We start from the raw sequence: 15,341 nt of genomic DNA, 5'->3' as shown, positions 1-15,341 counted from the left end.
GGCAACAATATAAAAAAATGTACATATTGACAGTAAACAATAGAGTACCATGGTGATAAAGGATCGCTTTTGTCATATTACTACATATAATGTAGAGTACATAATAATAATAATGATAATAATAATAGTAATAATAATGATAATTGTGATATTAGTTAAGCATTTACTATGTGTCAAGCATTGTGCTAAGCTCTGGGGTATACAAGATAACTGGGTTGGATACAGTTACTGACCCACATGGGACTCACAGTCTAAGCAGAAGGGAGAACAGGTATTGACTCCACATTTTACAGATGAAGAAACTGAGGCACAGAAGTGAAGTGACTTGCCCAAGGTCACACAACAGGTAAGTGGTTTGACTGCAGAAAGCAAAAGAACATGAAAACAGCCATAATATATACCATTTTACGTACAAAAATATTAAATCAAAATAAATAATTCCAAACATAAATATTAAATTTTACATCATTAAGGCTATTCAATATATATATATATAAATATATATATATATATAGTATATATATACATGCATACACTCAAACACACAAGTCCATATGCACACTCACTCACACACATGCGCAGTAGAAGGTGGAGGTATTGCAATAATATCCTTCATCCATCCAATTTGACTTCCTCCTGAGAGCACCTGTAAAATACCAATACCTGCATTATTCAATGACCTTATGAAATAGCCTTCTGCCTCCAATTAACTCTCTTGAAAATGGACATATGAACCTTCAACTTGTTCTTTTATATCAAACTGTGACATTTCAGATCCTGGGATTGAAATCAGCCACAAAAGTCATTTAAAAATGTGAATTTGCCCCAGCATCTTGGAATTGGCTACCTAAACCAGAAGTGGAGAGGTAAAGGGGAAATAGGGGCTGGTGGGATCCTGAGGGAGATTAAGGTAGACGGCCACCCCACAGTGATTCTGCTTCTCCCCAGCAGGTCTAGAGTATGTGGAAGAAGAGGCTGCAAGTGCTGCAAGGAAGCGGCCACCATTTAAAAAGTGAGCCCACTGTTGGGTAGGGACTGTCTCTATATGTTGCTATCGTGTACTTCCCAAGTGCTTAGTACAGTGCTCTGCACACAGTAAGCGCTCAATAAATATGATTGATTGATTGATTGATTGATAAAAAGGCAGGGATTGTACAAGGATGTGGTGATTGAGTTGTAGGCATTCCTTGTTTGTCTGCTTCCAACAAGCCCACAAAATATCTGCCTCTTCCCCCTGACAGCCACAGATAAGGGTGGCGATTGGCTTTGTCCCGCTGCTCCTGTCTGGCAAAGGTGGGAGAGGGAAGCTGGGGAAGGGTAATGGTATAAACCTAAGAGCACCTACTAGTTTCAGCCATGCCCACTTAAACAAAAGCGCTAACCAGGAAATATGCTGAATATAGTCCGCTCAGGAAAGACCTACCACAGCTATAACACTTGAACCTCAAGGCCGGTTCCAGAGGATGGAGTGCATTTTCCACAGTATCCACCACATTTCCCTGTTACTTTGGTGCCATCCTGTAAGCAGAAAGAGAGAGATGCCATCTCGGATTGTTGCTTTTCAGTACTTGTTTAGTACCCACAATGCATAATGTACAGAGCCAACAAACAACATGCTTCTTATCCTTGGAGGGACACTGTTCTCAAGCAGGAGCCTGGAAAGTGGCATGGCCTAGTAGATAGAACATGGGGCTGGGAGTCAGAGGACCTGGGTTCTAATCCTGACTCCGCCACTTTGCTGTGTGAACTTGGGCAAGTCACTTCATGTCTCTGTGCCTCAGTTACCTCATCTGTAGTAAAATCTGTAGATTAAAACTGTGAGACCCATGGGGGACTTGGACTATGTTCAATCTTGCATCTACCCCAGCGCTTGGCACGTAGTAAGTGCTTAACAAATACCATTTAAAAACAGAAGCCTCCATTCTATATTTAAAAACTAACTGAATGGCAGGGAAAGCAATTGCTAACTTCATCAAATATTTAAGTATGTGATTTGGTGGAGAGAAGAGGGAAACTAAACATTTCATTAGCTGCAAAAACTGTCAGGATCTCCCTCTAGACTCATGGGTAATTCCCTTTATTGCTAAAGGAAGTTAAATGTCCTAACAAAGGTAGATTAGACCCCCTAGCAATCATTTGGTATTAACTATAATCTCTTCTAAACTGGTTTTCCAGCTTTTCTATAAATTCCCCTTTCTTTGGTTGTTCATAATAAAAGAGTAGAAGGGTTATTGCTAGCCCTTGTTAATCTGTCTATAAAGCATGACACCTCATGTGTAGTAAAAGGAATCTCCAGGCCTTGGTGTCTGCTCCCACCCAGTACTTTAAATCTAGCGGCCCTTGGGAAAGCAGAGACATAAGGATCAACCTTTGTTGACTATTCCTAAAACCACACTTTCCTGCTTAGAATAGAAACAAATGTGAATTTGTACCCACACTTGATTTAATTAGTGCTCCTTCCCTTTATTTATTGCATACCAAAGACTATTTCTATGCATAACTCTACATTTGACTGCTCTGGGTGTGTAATCTTGAAAAATATCTGGGTAACACGAGTGACAGTGATTGCGGTGGCTACCAAGATGCTTTTTTTAAATATGGTATTTGCTAAGCATTAATTATGTGCCAGGCACTGTACTAAGTGCTGGGATAGATACAAGCTAATCAGGTTGGACACAATCCATGTCCCGCATGGGGCTCACAGTCTTAATCCCCAATTTCTGAGATTCAGAGAAGTGACTTGCCAAAGGTCACACAGTAGACAAATGTCAGAGCTGGGATTAGAATTCAGGGCCTTCTTACTCCCAGGCCCATTCCCTACCTACTAGACCCTACTGTTTCTCTAAGGCCTTTCCCAATCCAGGTAGCTCTTACCCTGATGGCCTTTTTCCAGTGGTAAAAAAGACCAAGTAACAGCACTGTGGCCTTAACCCTAAGTATTTCTCCCCATTAAATCTTGGGACCTCCCCAGCCATACTCTGGACCGTATACCTCTTACTGGGGAAGAGGTCTCATTTACAGTGCCAAGACAGGAGAAATATTCACACTAACCCCTGGGATGCCTGAATTAGGATTTGTGAAAACCTTGGTAGCATTTTAAGTCTTTGGCAAGCTCTATACATAAAAATTATGCTAAACCTCTGAGAAAGAGTCCTTTTCAGTTTTGTTAAGTTTTGTTGTGGCTCTAGGAAATGTATTAAGGGACGGCATCTGAACCTTACACTGAATCTTGTTTTTATGGTATTTGTTAAGCTTGTATTATAGGCCAGGCACTGTACTAAGTGCTGGGGTTAAGACAGGCTAATCAGGGGCTTACATGGGACTCACAGTCTTAATTCCCATTTATCAGATGAGGTAACTGAGGCCCTGAGAAGTGAAGCGATTTGCTCAAGGTTATACAGTAGACAAGTGGAGACGGAATTAGAATCCAGGTCCTTCTGACTTCCAGGCCCATGCTTTATCCACTAGGCAACACTGCCTCTCTAGTATTATATTCATAGTCAGTGTCAAGGACAAAGGCTGTGGATGTTGGGGCTTCAGTGTGGCAGACTCCCCTCTGCTGGCCCAGTCTGCCCACTTCCTCCAAAACCATCAAGAACCAAAGGCATTTACTCACTGGTTCTGAGGAAGCACTACAGAGCACTGTACTAAGCACTTAGTTGAGAACAATAGATGCTAAAGATATGGTCCGGGCCCTCAAGGAGCTTATGACCGAATCAGGGAGATAGATACAAATTATTTACAAATAATGGGAGCTGAAGAAGAATAAACCTACAACTGGTAATAGCAAAAGTATGGAGAATGAATAAATCAACTGATTAATGAAGTAAATGTGAGTGTGTGTGTGTGTGTGCGCGCACACGCTCACACAAGTACATGTGCTGACAATGATTTTGGGGGATGATGAGATCTCTGGTGTTAGAAATAACTCAAGGAATATCTTCTGGAAGAGATGGGATTTCAGGAAGGCTTTGAAGAAGGGAAGGTCTGTGGTATTGCAGATTTGAAAGGAGAGGGTGTTTTAGTGAGGGGAAACTCATGAGCAAGGGGTTGGAGGTCAGAGGCAGGAAAATTGAGAGCTAGGCATAGCAAAAAGTTCAGTATGGGAGGCATGTGGAGTGAAGGCTGGGGAGTAGTGGGTGAAGAAAATAGATATGTAAGAAGAAGCAGCTGTTACTTCTTCTAGACTGTAAGCCCAGTGTGGGCAGAGATTGTCTCTCTTTATTGCTGAATTGTACTTTCCAAGCGCTTAGTACAGTGCTCTGCACACAGAGGGAGATTGGTTTTTAGGAATGGAGAAATGCATGCCAAACAACAATTTAGAAAGATGATCTCTGCAGCAGTGTATAAAATCAATTAAAGGAAGAAGAGGTTGAAAGCTGGGAATTCAGGGAGGAGACTGATTGGTTGGGTGATGACAAGGTTTGAACCAGTGTGGCAGCCACTTTGGGTAGAGAAAATAGGGGGGAAATGGGAAATATTGTGGAATAAAACCTGGTGGTAGCTGAAGCCATGTGAGTGAGCTCCAAGTAAGTAAATAGCAAAAAAGGTAGAAAACCCTAAACGGAATTTTGTGGGACACCCCCAGTAAGAGGGTAAGAGCCAGAAGAGCCTGAGGAGCAGTTCAGAGAGGTAGGAAGAGAGCCAGGTAAGTACTGCGTCATCAAAACCAAGGTCTTGTAGCACTTCTGCGTGTGAGGAGTGGTCAACAATGTCGAAGGCAAGCAAAAGGTCAAAGTCACAGAGGATCAGGATGGAGTAGAACACATTAAACTGGGCTGAGAGGAACTCACTGGAAACCTGGGTGAGCAATGGAGTTAAGGGAGTACAAATAAATTGCACCGGGTCAAAAGGAGGTTTGATGGAGAGAAAGTGAAGGCTGTAAGTTCGTACTCAACCCACTAAAGGAGTGTGCCAGGAATGGGATTCAGAGAGGACTACTTTAATTTAGGAAATATTTGTACAAATTTGAAGATGGAGGGGGAGCCAGCAGACAGACAGTGAGAAATTGAATCAATCTATCAATCAATGCCATTGTTGAGCACTTACTATGTTCAGAGCACTATAAGCACTTGGAAGAGTACAATGCAACAGAGTTGGTAGATATGCTCTCTGCCCACAACTAGCTTACAGTCTAGAGGTAGCTCAGGAGAGGGAAAGGGAGCAGAAACAAGTGTTTTTAAGAGGTGAAAGGGCATTGGGTCCAAGGCATGGGATGGGGGTGGGGGAAAGGGAGGTTGGATTTAGAGTACAGGAGAGACTTTCTCTTTAAATACAGCTGGGAAGGAGAATATGGATGTTGGACAGGACTAAGTTCATGGCCAATGGATTATGCTTTACCAACAACAGAAAAATACTTTTTGGGGAAACAGAGACATTGGAATCCTCTGAAACATCAAGTTGGGAAAATAGAATACTACTGAACATCATGGCAAACACAAGTCTCTTATAATTGTAACACAAAGGGCTGATAAAAAACATGATTCTTCTAAAACATGGACAGTCTAGCCTTTCAAAATAGAAGCTTTTCATAAAGGATCCCATCTCCTTTTTTTTCATTGTATTACCTTCCCAAAGTTCACGAAAGCAGAACTCAAGGCAGCTAATTACAGATATGTAGGCACCATAGTCTACCTATTGCTTTTAGCTTCATGGTTAAGCAGATCTCTTAATTACTTGTAGTTGTTCACATCAAGTTGAATAATTTACTATAAGAGAAGCATGATTATGAGCTTTTTTCTCTCTCACTTTTTTTTAGTGATTTATGCTTGATTTAATTACATAATTTTCTTCTCCACATTTCAAACAATAGTTTGAAGAGAGTACAAGAAACAGACACATTAAACCTTCACAGACATAGAGTATTCAGAAAAACAAAATCATTTTCTTACCAGTGATTTTTTAATTTCAGAGACGGCATAATTCCCTTGTGATATCCATTTTGCTGCTTCTGTTAAGGTCAGGCCAGTTCCATATAGGTTGATGCTAAAACGGCCCTAAAAATATACACCGAGAATAGTCTTAGCTCATGTTACACCACATGAAACTACTAAACACTGTGGGCTTTGAGATGTGAAAGCATTGTAAAGTTCTATTGTGATGTACTCATAATTATAAGAATCCTTCAGAGACAAAATGACACATTGTAATTTTTCTAACAAGATCTTTCTGCCAAAAATTTACATTTTTCAAATCCTGACAGTGATTAACACATAGTGAATAAAGCACAGCAGGGCTTCTAAGAATTTCATCTCATTTGCAATTTCAAAGGAGAAATTACTTTCTCCCAGCTTACCAGGAGAGGGCACTCTTGGCCTTCCCTCAACAGCTAGGAGCAAAGAGCAAGTATTCAGTTGAATTATGGAAAGGAGATAAATAGCAGACTGCTTCTTTTGTATATCGCTACCACCGTCTTACTATTAACCTGGAAAGGATATTTGTTGCCACTTATGGTAGTAAGACTGTATTACCTTACTCATCTCTAACCTCATCAGGTTATATTTTTCTGTGCTACCTAAGCACTAGTGTACTCACAACCTCCCACTGCATTCAGGAACATACCTTACTTACCCTAGTATTTAAGTGCTAATGTAAGCACAAATCTCCTTTTCCTTCTGCCTCCAATGTAGATTATAATAATTACCCTACTCATCTCTAACCTCATCAGGTTATATTTTTCTGTGCTACCTAAGCACTAGTGTACTCACAACCTCCCACTGCATTCAGGAACATACCTTACTTACCCTAGCATTTAAGTGCTAATGTAAGCACAAATCTCCTTTTCCTTCTGCCTCCAATGTAGATTATAATAGTGCCTGTCATCTGGCTAGATTGTAAGCTCCTCAAGGACAGGAATCATGACTACACCACTGTACTCTCCCATGTGCTTAGTACATTGTCTGCACTCAGCAGGCACTCAATTTAAATACTATTGATTGAAAAAAAAACTTGAGTTCCCATCTGGAACATGAACATAAGTTACATACAACATGCACTAAGACCTCTTCATAAAACAATCTTTTTCTATGTTCCTGTTGTTAGACTCTTCTGCAGGAGCAGAGATGGAGGCTAATCCGCTAAAATCCCCTCAGTCAAGCTGATGAATGTCAATCTTGGGCTACAATCTTAACCAACACTTTTGTAGTTGAAAAATCAATGTGTATGAACATTTTTGGGATCTCTAACTCTTAAGTCTAACCACCTCTACAAAACCCAAGCTGACCAACTGGATGCCATGTCAACTCTCTCTCCTACCTATTTCCTCATCAGACATGCCTCTTCTACAACAAAAAAAGAATGTTTGCTCTACTACAGGTACATAATGAACTATAGTCTTCCAGGACCTAAGCTCAGGCTCTCATAGAACCTGAATTAATTCTTTCAGCCCATTAGCACACCGAGACAGTAAGTGACCAAATAGAACAAAGCCAGTACATGCTAAATATTAAATATTAAAAGTTTCAGAAAAAATAGTGCCAAATGATCTTTAAATTCCTCTTGCACTGGTACCTGCTTTAGGTAGCTGACAATTCTTTGGTTGAAAAAGCAAGAGTCTGCAGGACCTATTTTATAGTCCTATTATTTTTCATAAATATTTGCACATACAGCCTTGGGGTTAACAGGTTCATCAATGCTGTAATGTACTTCATCTTGACATACACTCATTTGATCATTTTGTTTTCTTTTGGTTTTTGTTTGAACACATTTGAAAAATACGAGGACAGCCTCTTGACTATAAGCTTATTGTGGCCAGGGAACATATCTACCAACTCTGCTGTACTGTATTCTCCCAAGCACTTATTACAGTGCACTGCACATAGAAAACACTCAATACATACCATTGATTGAGCTACTGAAAACCGAACTAATCCTGCCCTTTCCCTGTCCATACACTAGTCACTCCAACTTCCTGAGTTATTATGGGTAGGTTTAGGTACACCTTTCTATAATTTTTGCACTTCTCCTTTGATCTGCGTAGTTGTTTGAGTATCAGTAGCTTCCATTAGATCAGAAGGCCATCAAACACAAGGTATCATGTATTACTCTTCTCATTCCCATGAGCATTTAATATGGTACTTTACAGAAAGTAGGCACTCAAGAAATGCTGCTGCTGAAAGGCTGAAACTGTAGTAAAGGGTCCTCAAACCACTCTAAAGGAAGTACATTTCAAAAGCTTTTCATTTCTGCAGTTTCCGGGTAATTCATGAAGGACCATTTTATATTGAGCTCCTTGTTCATTTCGTTCACTTTTCTGAAGCATTCAATTTGAATCTCTCTCCCACCTTCCCTGCCACCTGCAATCCAATGGTCATCATCAATTTCCAATAACTGGGAGTGATAAAACATTGGGGTTAAATTTTTTAAGTTTATCCCTCAAGTGATATGTTTGTTGTCAGGGTTCTTCCAGCCTTAAGAGAACCCTGTCCTAGGAAGAAACTCTGTAAGAAAAACATTTATAATAATAATAATAATAATGGCATTTATTAAGTGCTTACTATGTGCAAAGCACTGTTCTAAGCACTGGGGGGATACAAGGTGATCAGGTTGTCCCACGTGGGGCTCATAGTCTTAATCCCCATTTTACAGATGAGGGAACTGAGGCTTAGAGAAGTTAAGTGACTTGCCTAAGGTCACACAGCAGACATGTGGCAGAGCTGGGATTTGAACCCATGACCTCTGACTCCAAAGCCTGGGCTCTTTCCACTGAGCCACGCTGCTTCTCTTTATATCATTGTAGCCCCAGCTCCAGATTTGAGGTAAATTCTAGGCATAGAAGGTCATTTCAAAGCACATTATGGGCAGGGAATGTGTCAGTTTATTGTTGTATTTTACTCTCCCAAGTAAAATAAATACTTTTATTTATAAATAAATCAATATTAATATTTTAATATTTAATATTTTAATATTTATTAAAATAAATTGAATGATTTATTCAATCATTTATTCATGATTGAATAAATGAATGAATTTATATTTTTGGAAAGACTTCAACTGTACTAAACAATAATGATGGTATTTGTTTGTTAAACACTTACTATGTTGCACGTAGTAAGTGCTCAATAAATACCATTGATCAATTGATTGACTAAAGGACCCATATTCACTTGAACACCAAATTGCTTTATTTTTTTGTAGCCCACCCCACCTTGGCCAACTTCCACTAAAATAGAACTAGTTACCATGCAGAACAACAAATTATCCTGTTTTTATAAAGGTCTGGTGTTAGCATAGTGGAAAGAGCACTGTTCTGGAATTGGAAGCCCTGGGTTCTAGTCCTGGTTCTGCCTGCTGGGGCTATGCCATCATTGGTAAAGATTTCAGACTGGAAAACCACTTAGGATATTCTGAGAGGTAGACAGCCTCCCCCACACCCCCCCCCCCCAAAAAAAAACTGCATGTACCATGCAGTGTGCTACATTGCTGCTAGCCTACTTGCTCATTGCACTCCATGTCCCACCAGGAACATGACTGACAGGGCAGAGAGATTGTGAATGGAGCTGGCATAAACCATTAGCACTAATCAACTTCGTATAGGTTCTCGGTTCTGAAGTTTTAAGTATGAAAGGGAAGTCTTGGTCTTTAAACTTGGGGTGAAAATGGGGTGAAAACTCCATACCGCAGAGAGTTTCTAATTGAAGGAGAATGTGTGGGTTGCGGTTCAGCTGCTTTGGAGAACAGGATCCCTTAGAAAAAACATAATTGATGAGGCCAAAGGGGTGGTCAAGAAGATACCTGAGGGCACTTGGCAGCACTGTAACAGTCCCCAGCGGTGGCAAAAGGAACAGGTCGTCCATCGTGTGTCCACGCAAACTGTAAGTCAGTGGCTGCAAGAGATATTTTTCATTCAAAACAAAGGGAATAAAGGAGAAAGGAGGCAGGACAGAAAAGATTCAATATGCTATTTGCTAACAAACAAATCCAGACGGGCTGTTGCTTCTTCATTAACCATTTGAGACACCGAGTTCCTTTCTGTGGATTTTAACAACTACTAGCTCTGTCATCACGATTTGTAGGCTTAAACTAAATTTAAATTACTTTCCAACTGAATTTTACGTCAAAAACTAGATGCATTGTCCCACCCAAATGTAGGATAATTGGATACCTCAGAAATTCCAAAAAGGAAAGGAAATATATTGTATTAGAGGATTATAAAGGAAAATAAAACCTCCCAAATCTTTTCCAGTTACTTATAAGTTATTGGGTTGTTTTATGCATTACATACCCAACAGCTTAAAGACTGGCATCTCCAAAAGGCAGTGCAATTAGAATAGACATCTTGAAAGTATTAATGGCAACTTCTCAAGTTTTATCTAGTGGTTTTCAAAATGCCAATGAAAACAATTCTGAACTAGTTTGAGGATTGTTAACCTTCTGTTGAGTTCAAAAGATCAACTTTGCAAACCAAAAAACATGGACAACAAAGAGCTATGCTGTGATACCACTAAAGTGTGATTTCTCCTGGTCAAAATTAGGGTTAATGTATTTTCTTTTAATGATTTCTGGATTGGTAAAAAAAAAAAGATTTAATTCTCTCACACTGTAAAATGAAAAGACTCTAACATTTTGTTCTTAGAAAATGAACATGATCCCCAAATAGATAAGATGAAGAGGAAGCCAGCTGCCCCACCTCAGGCCCCATGCTGGTGGAAACTGAAATGATTGCGGGATCTCTTCTGGTCACTGGTACAAAGCTGCCACTTTCAGCTGGTCTAGGGTCCCTATCATTAGGCAACCCAACTCTGGAGTTGGAGAAGGTAGATGAAGGCAGCAGGAACCCCAGTTCAGCGCTCTAATGGGTCAACGGTTGCTCTTGGGACAACGGTTGATCTGGACTGGAATTGTCTTTTGAGGTGCCAGGGCTGGGGAAACCTCCCTCCATCCATAGTAGCACTACTTGGCTCCATGCTGGGGTTTCTGCCTGATTCTGTTTCACCACTGACCTTTTGCCCACGTTCTTTCTCTGGCCTGGAACTCCCTCCCCTCTCATATGCAACAGACCACCACTCTCCCCACCTTCAAAGCCATCCAAAAATTTTATCTCCTCCAAGAGGCCTTCCCTGACTAAGTCCTCATTTTTTTTTCTATTTATCCTTCCTTTTGTATTGCCTGTGCACTTGGATCTTCACCTTAAGCACCTAATTTTCACTCTACCCACAGGCCCACATCACTTATATATATAATCTTATACTCTCCCATTTTCCCAGTCTGTCATTTCTTTTAAAGTTTGTCTCCTGCTCTAGACTGAGAGTTTCTTGTGGGCAGGAATCATATCTACCATGTTTTTTAATGGAATTTGTTAAGCACTTACTATGTGCCAGGCACTATATTAAGCACAATAGTAGATACAAACTAATCAGGTTGGTCACAGTCCGTATCCCACATGGGGTGCACATTCTTCATCCCCATTTTACATATGAGGTATCTGAGGCACAGAGAAGTGAAGTGACTTTCCCTAAGTCACAAAGCAGACAAATGGCAGAGCCAGGTTTAGAATGCAGGTCCTTCTGACTTTTGACTTCCAGGCCTGTGCTCTATCCACTAGGCCATGCTGCTTCTCAACTACTGAATTATACTCTCCACACTGTGGCTCTCTGGCTTACTGTGGTTCTGCACACAGTAAGCACTCCATAAATATGGTTGATTGACTGGGGCAGTGTCTTGAGCGGATGGGATTGTGGAATCAGCAGCAACAGCAGAACCACTGAGGAACATGCATGACATTATAATGTTGTGAAAGCCTGCTACTACTGTGTCACAGTGTCACTCTATCTTGATGTCATAGCCTCGTACCTATCCAACTCTTCCTCAGACTTGGAAGTTTTGGAAGTTGAAGGACTATGTAAACAAGTCCTTTAAATTTACAGACTCTAGGTGAGACCAATTAAAAAATAAAAATCTGAGGGCAAATCGGGTTCAATTTACCTCGAGGGTAAAATAATCCAATATAACAAGTATAATGTAATAAGGAAAAATTAATTATTCATGATTCTCTGCTTTTCCTGGATTCAAGGAACCAGTTAGGACATTTGAGCTGCCTTTGAACTGCTTCTGTGATTAATGTCCCAGAATTTCTAAGTACTTGAGCAAATGCATTATATAAGGTTATTTGCAGGTTGCTAGAAATAATAATTACGTGGATTCTTATTATGTGATAACATGATTTGTGGGAAGTAATTAATTTCTAATGAACTCCATTTTTACTCACTTATTATTTGCATAGTGTCCAAGTCCAGCCGGACTTTCCGAAAGGTAGAAAATCCAGCTGCTGTATAATCTTTCCGACACTGGCAGTCTTCTCTCCTGCTCCCATTGTATGGGCATTCTGTTGGATTGTGCAATCTAAATCAAAAGAGAATTCTTTCTACTAATGACGGAAAAATATTTCCATAGATTCCAATTCCTCCAAAGTTAAATAGCAGAAGCATTCTTACCTGTGCCCAAAAACCTCAGAGAAATTTTCAGAATCCCCATTTACTAGAGTCACATACTCTTTGGGGTTTTCAGACTGCATCCCTGCACAAAATATCTGAAAGGAACGAGAGACAGTCCAGGAATGTCCATTAGGCATCCGGGTTGAAAAGTGATTATAAACTCAAAAATAAGAATTCATGTATGGAAAAAAGTGAGAATTGCTGAAATATGTTTGAACCTCTAAAACAATTTATAATTATCAGTTATAATAAATTCACCTTTAGAATCCTTCCTTTAATTATAAGATAATATTCACCATCTTCAATAACACCTTTGAGTCTCTTCACCTCTTTACAGCTCCTGGGTAATTCACCTGGAATAAAACCGAATAGAATGGGAATTAGATTTGGAACAATCATACGTTACCCCACAGACTTGACATTGTGACGGTGGGAGGTGTGGGGAGAAGGGGAAGAGGAGCAGCAACAAACAGAGGTTAGGTAAGCAAGCCATAGCTGCTGGATGTGGGATGCACACCAGTTAGGAGATGTTGCTCCAGCCTGGCCTGAATGAATCAAGTGGTGGCGGCAGTAGAAGAGGATGCCGCTGCAATGTTTCTGCTTTTCAACAGGATCAGGCATAGGCAGTTTCCCTTATCTTCACAACGGGGCCCTGAGAGGGAAGATCCTATGGCTCCCTCTCCTAGAGATCAGCACCCTGGGAAAAAGAGACCATGGTACGACGCCGCTTTCACAGCTCTTGATGGGGCACATGCACCTTGGTGATACAAAATGGATCCCTCGCAGGCAGGCAGCCCCTCTCTGAGGAAATATGGAGCAGGAAGGAAAGAAAAGCCTGTGTTTTTGCTGGGTGTGCCCAGGAAGCCCTGAAGAATGGTCCTCCTTTCCTTCCTTGAGTTACCTGATCCCAGCCGCCGCATCTGGTGCAGACCCAAAGGCAGCAGTGGAGGAAGAGGAGAAACATTACTAGGTATTCTTTTCTGCCTCCTCCTCCCTCTCTCCTCTTTCTCTCCTTTTCTTTCCCTACTCTTGTCTTCCCTTCTACACCAACCCTGTGCCTTCAAGTTTACTCTCATGTTCAAAATGAAACAAGAGTAGATACTCCTTATTACAGATGATTTCTTCCTAATATGGCAAAAGACACACATTTCTTTAATAAACTGGGTAAACCAATACCAATATAGAAAAATTGGGTTGACCACTCAAGAGAAGCAGTGTGGCAGAAACAGCATGGGCTTGAGAGTCGGAAGGACCTGGGTTCTATTCCCAGCTCCACCACTTGTCTACTGTGTGGCCTTGGGCAAGTCATTAACTTCTCTGGGCCTCAGATACCTCATCTGTAACATGGGAATTAAGACTGTGAGCCCCCTGTGTGACATGGACTGTGTACAACCTGGTTATCTTGCATCTACCCCAGTGCCTGGCACATTGTAAGAGGCTTAACAAATGCCTTAAAAAAAGAATATTTGGCAGAAGGACTTACAATTGTGAATTTCATGGCAGGTCCTTCTTTCTTCAGGTTTTAGCTCAATTGGGCATAAGTCACTTGCTTGGTCATCATTCGTTAAGCACTGTACTGACCGATGCATCACTCCAACTCCACAAGAAACGGAACACTATAAATCAAAACCCAATAAATAATATGTTCCTGCAAGGTAATAAAGCAAGCAAAAGACAAGACCCAAAGACAATCACTGGTAACTGCACAAGTGGAGACAGGCTCAGGACCCCTGGAGAATTCTGGCTTCATTGGAAGAAACTAACATACTCAGACTAGAAAACAAGCACATCAAAATGAGGGTGAATTTTCCACATCTCAACACTGGGCTTTTGGTATTGCACAGCAAGGAAACATGTTCTCAGTGGGTGCTTAGAAATTTTAAGGAATTTTTTATTTGAAATCCTCAGTGACTTCCCCACAAAGTTCAGCATCATAGGTAACTCCAAACTCCATTCTCCATAGCTCCTTCGCTATTCAGTGAAATTAATCAGGGTGGATAGTATAATTCTCCAGGTAATTTAGGATTATACACTCATCCTGTTCCAATATTTCAGGCCTAAAACCCCTGGGAATAATTGTGCAAAAAGGCCTTTGCATATCAATCCATAACTCATTTATCATACCCACAATTTATCATTATATCCATAATTAATTTATTAAACCCCTAATTTGCTCATTATACCCATAATTCATTTATTATACTTACTTTATTTATTGCACTAATCATTTATTACACCCATAATTCATTTATTATATCCATAATTTATTTATATTTATGTCAGTCTCCCCCTCCAAAACTGTAAGCTCCCTGTGGGCAGGGAATGTGTCTACCAACTCTGTTATACTGTTTTCTCCCAAGCATTCAGTACAGTGCTCTGCACACAGTAAGCACTCAATAAATATGATTGATTTATTGATTGCATCATTTTCTCATCTTCCACTTTGGCTGTGTAGACACAACATAAGCGATTTCAACTGTGCCTAGATCAGGGAAAGCATTGCAACCAATTAATCAATCAATCCATCAATGTGTACAGAGCACTGTACCGAATGCTTGGGAGAGCACAATACAATAGAATAGAAACACAGTCTCTGCCCACAAAAAGAGCTTACAATCTAGAGGGGAGACAGAAATTAAAATAAATTACAGCACTATGAATTTATATCTAATTGAATGTTAAATATCCCACAATCTACAAAATCTTCCCTTTAGCTTTATTATCCCATTATATTCTAAGTTATTTGAGAGCAGGGATTAGGTCCATTTACCCTATTGTATTCTCCCAAACACTTAGTCCAGTGCTCTTCACAGAGAAATTGCTCAGTAATCATAATAATAAATGTGAAATTTATTTAGCATTTACTTTTTGCCAAGCACTGTACTAAATGCTGGGGTAGATACAAGATAA

The 15,341-nt window shown here is 40.3% G+C and overlaps 1 protein-coding gene across 1 annotated transcript in view; it reads right to left on the bottom strand.

Moving 5' to 3' along the window:
- Positions 1-285: 285 nt before the first annotated feature.
- The window catches only part of ADAMTS9 (ADAM metallopeptidase with thrombospondin type 1 motif 9), a 180,059-nt gene continuing 165,003 nt past the window's right edge, over positions 286-15,341 (bottom strand). Inside the window, exons 33-40 of the mRNA XM_038772003.1 lie at positions 13,915-14,047; positions 12,690-12,784; positions 12,432-12,526; positions 12,206-12,339; positions 9,733-9,824; positions 5,892-5,996; positions 1,424-1,518; positions 286-646 (exon numbers count right to left, since the gene is read on the bottom strand). Coding sequence (XP_038627931.1) covers positions 1,429-1,518; positions 5,892-5,996; positions 9,733-9,824; positions 12,206-12,339; positions 12,432-12,526; positions 12,690-12,784; positions 13,915-14,047 — 744 coding nt within the window. The 3' untranslated portion in view covers positions 286-646; positions 1,424-1,428. The remainder of the gene's footprint in view (positions 647-1,423; positions 1,519-5,891; positions 5,997-9,732; positions 9,825-12,205; positions 12,340-12,431; positions 12,527-12,689; positions 12,785-13,914; positions 14,048-15,341) is intronic.

Source organism: Tachyglossus aculeatus, chromosome X1, assembly GCF_015852505.1.
Source record: "Tachyglossus aculeatus isolate mTacAcu1 chromosome X1, mTacAcu1.pri, whole genome shotgun sequence".
NCBI lineage: Eukaryota > Metazoa > Chordata > Mammalia > Monotremata > Tachyglossidae > Tachyglossus > Tachyglossus aculeatus.
Note: the sequence above shows the minus strand (reverse complement) of the source record. Positions and strands in the feature narration are given on the sequence as shown.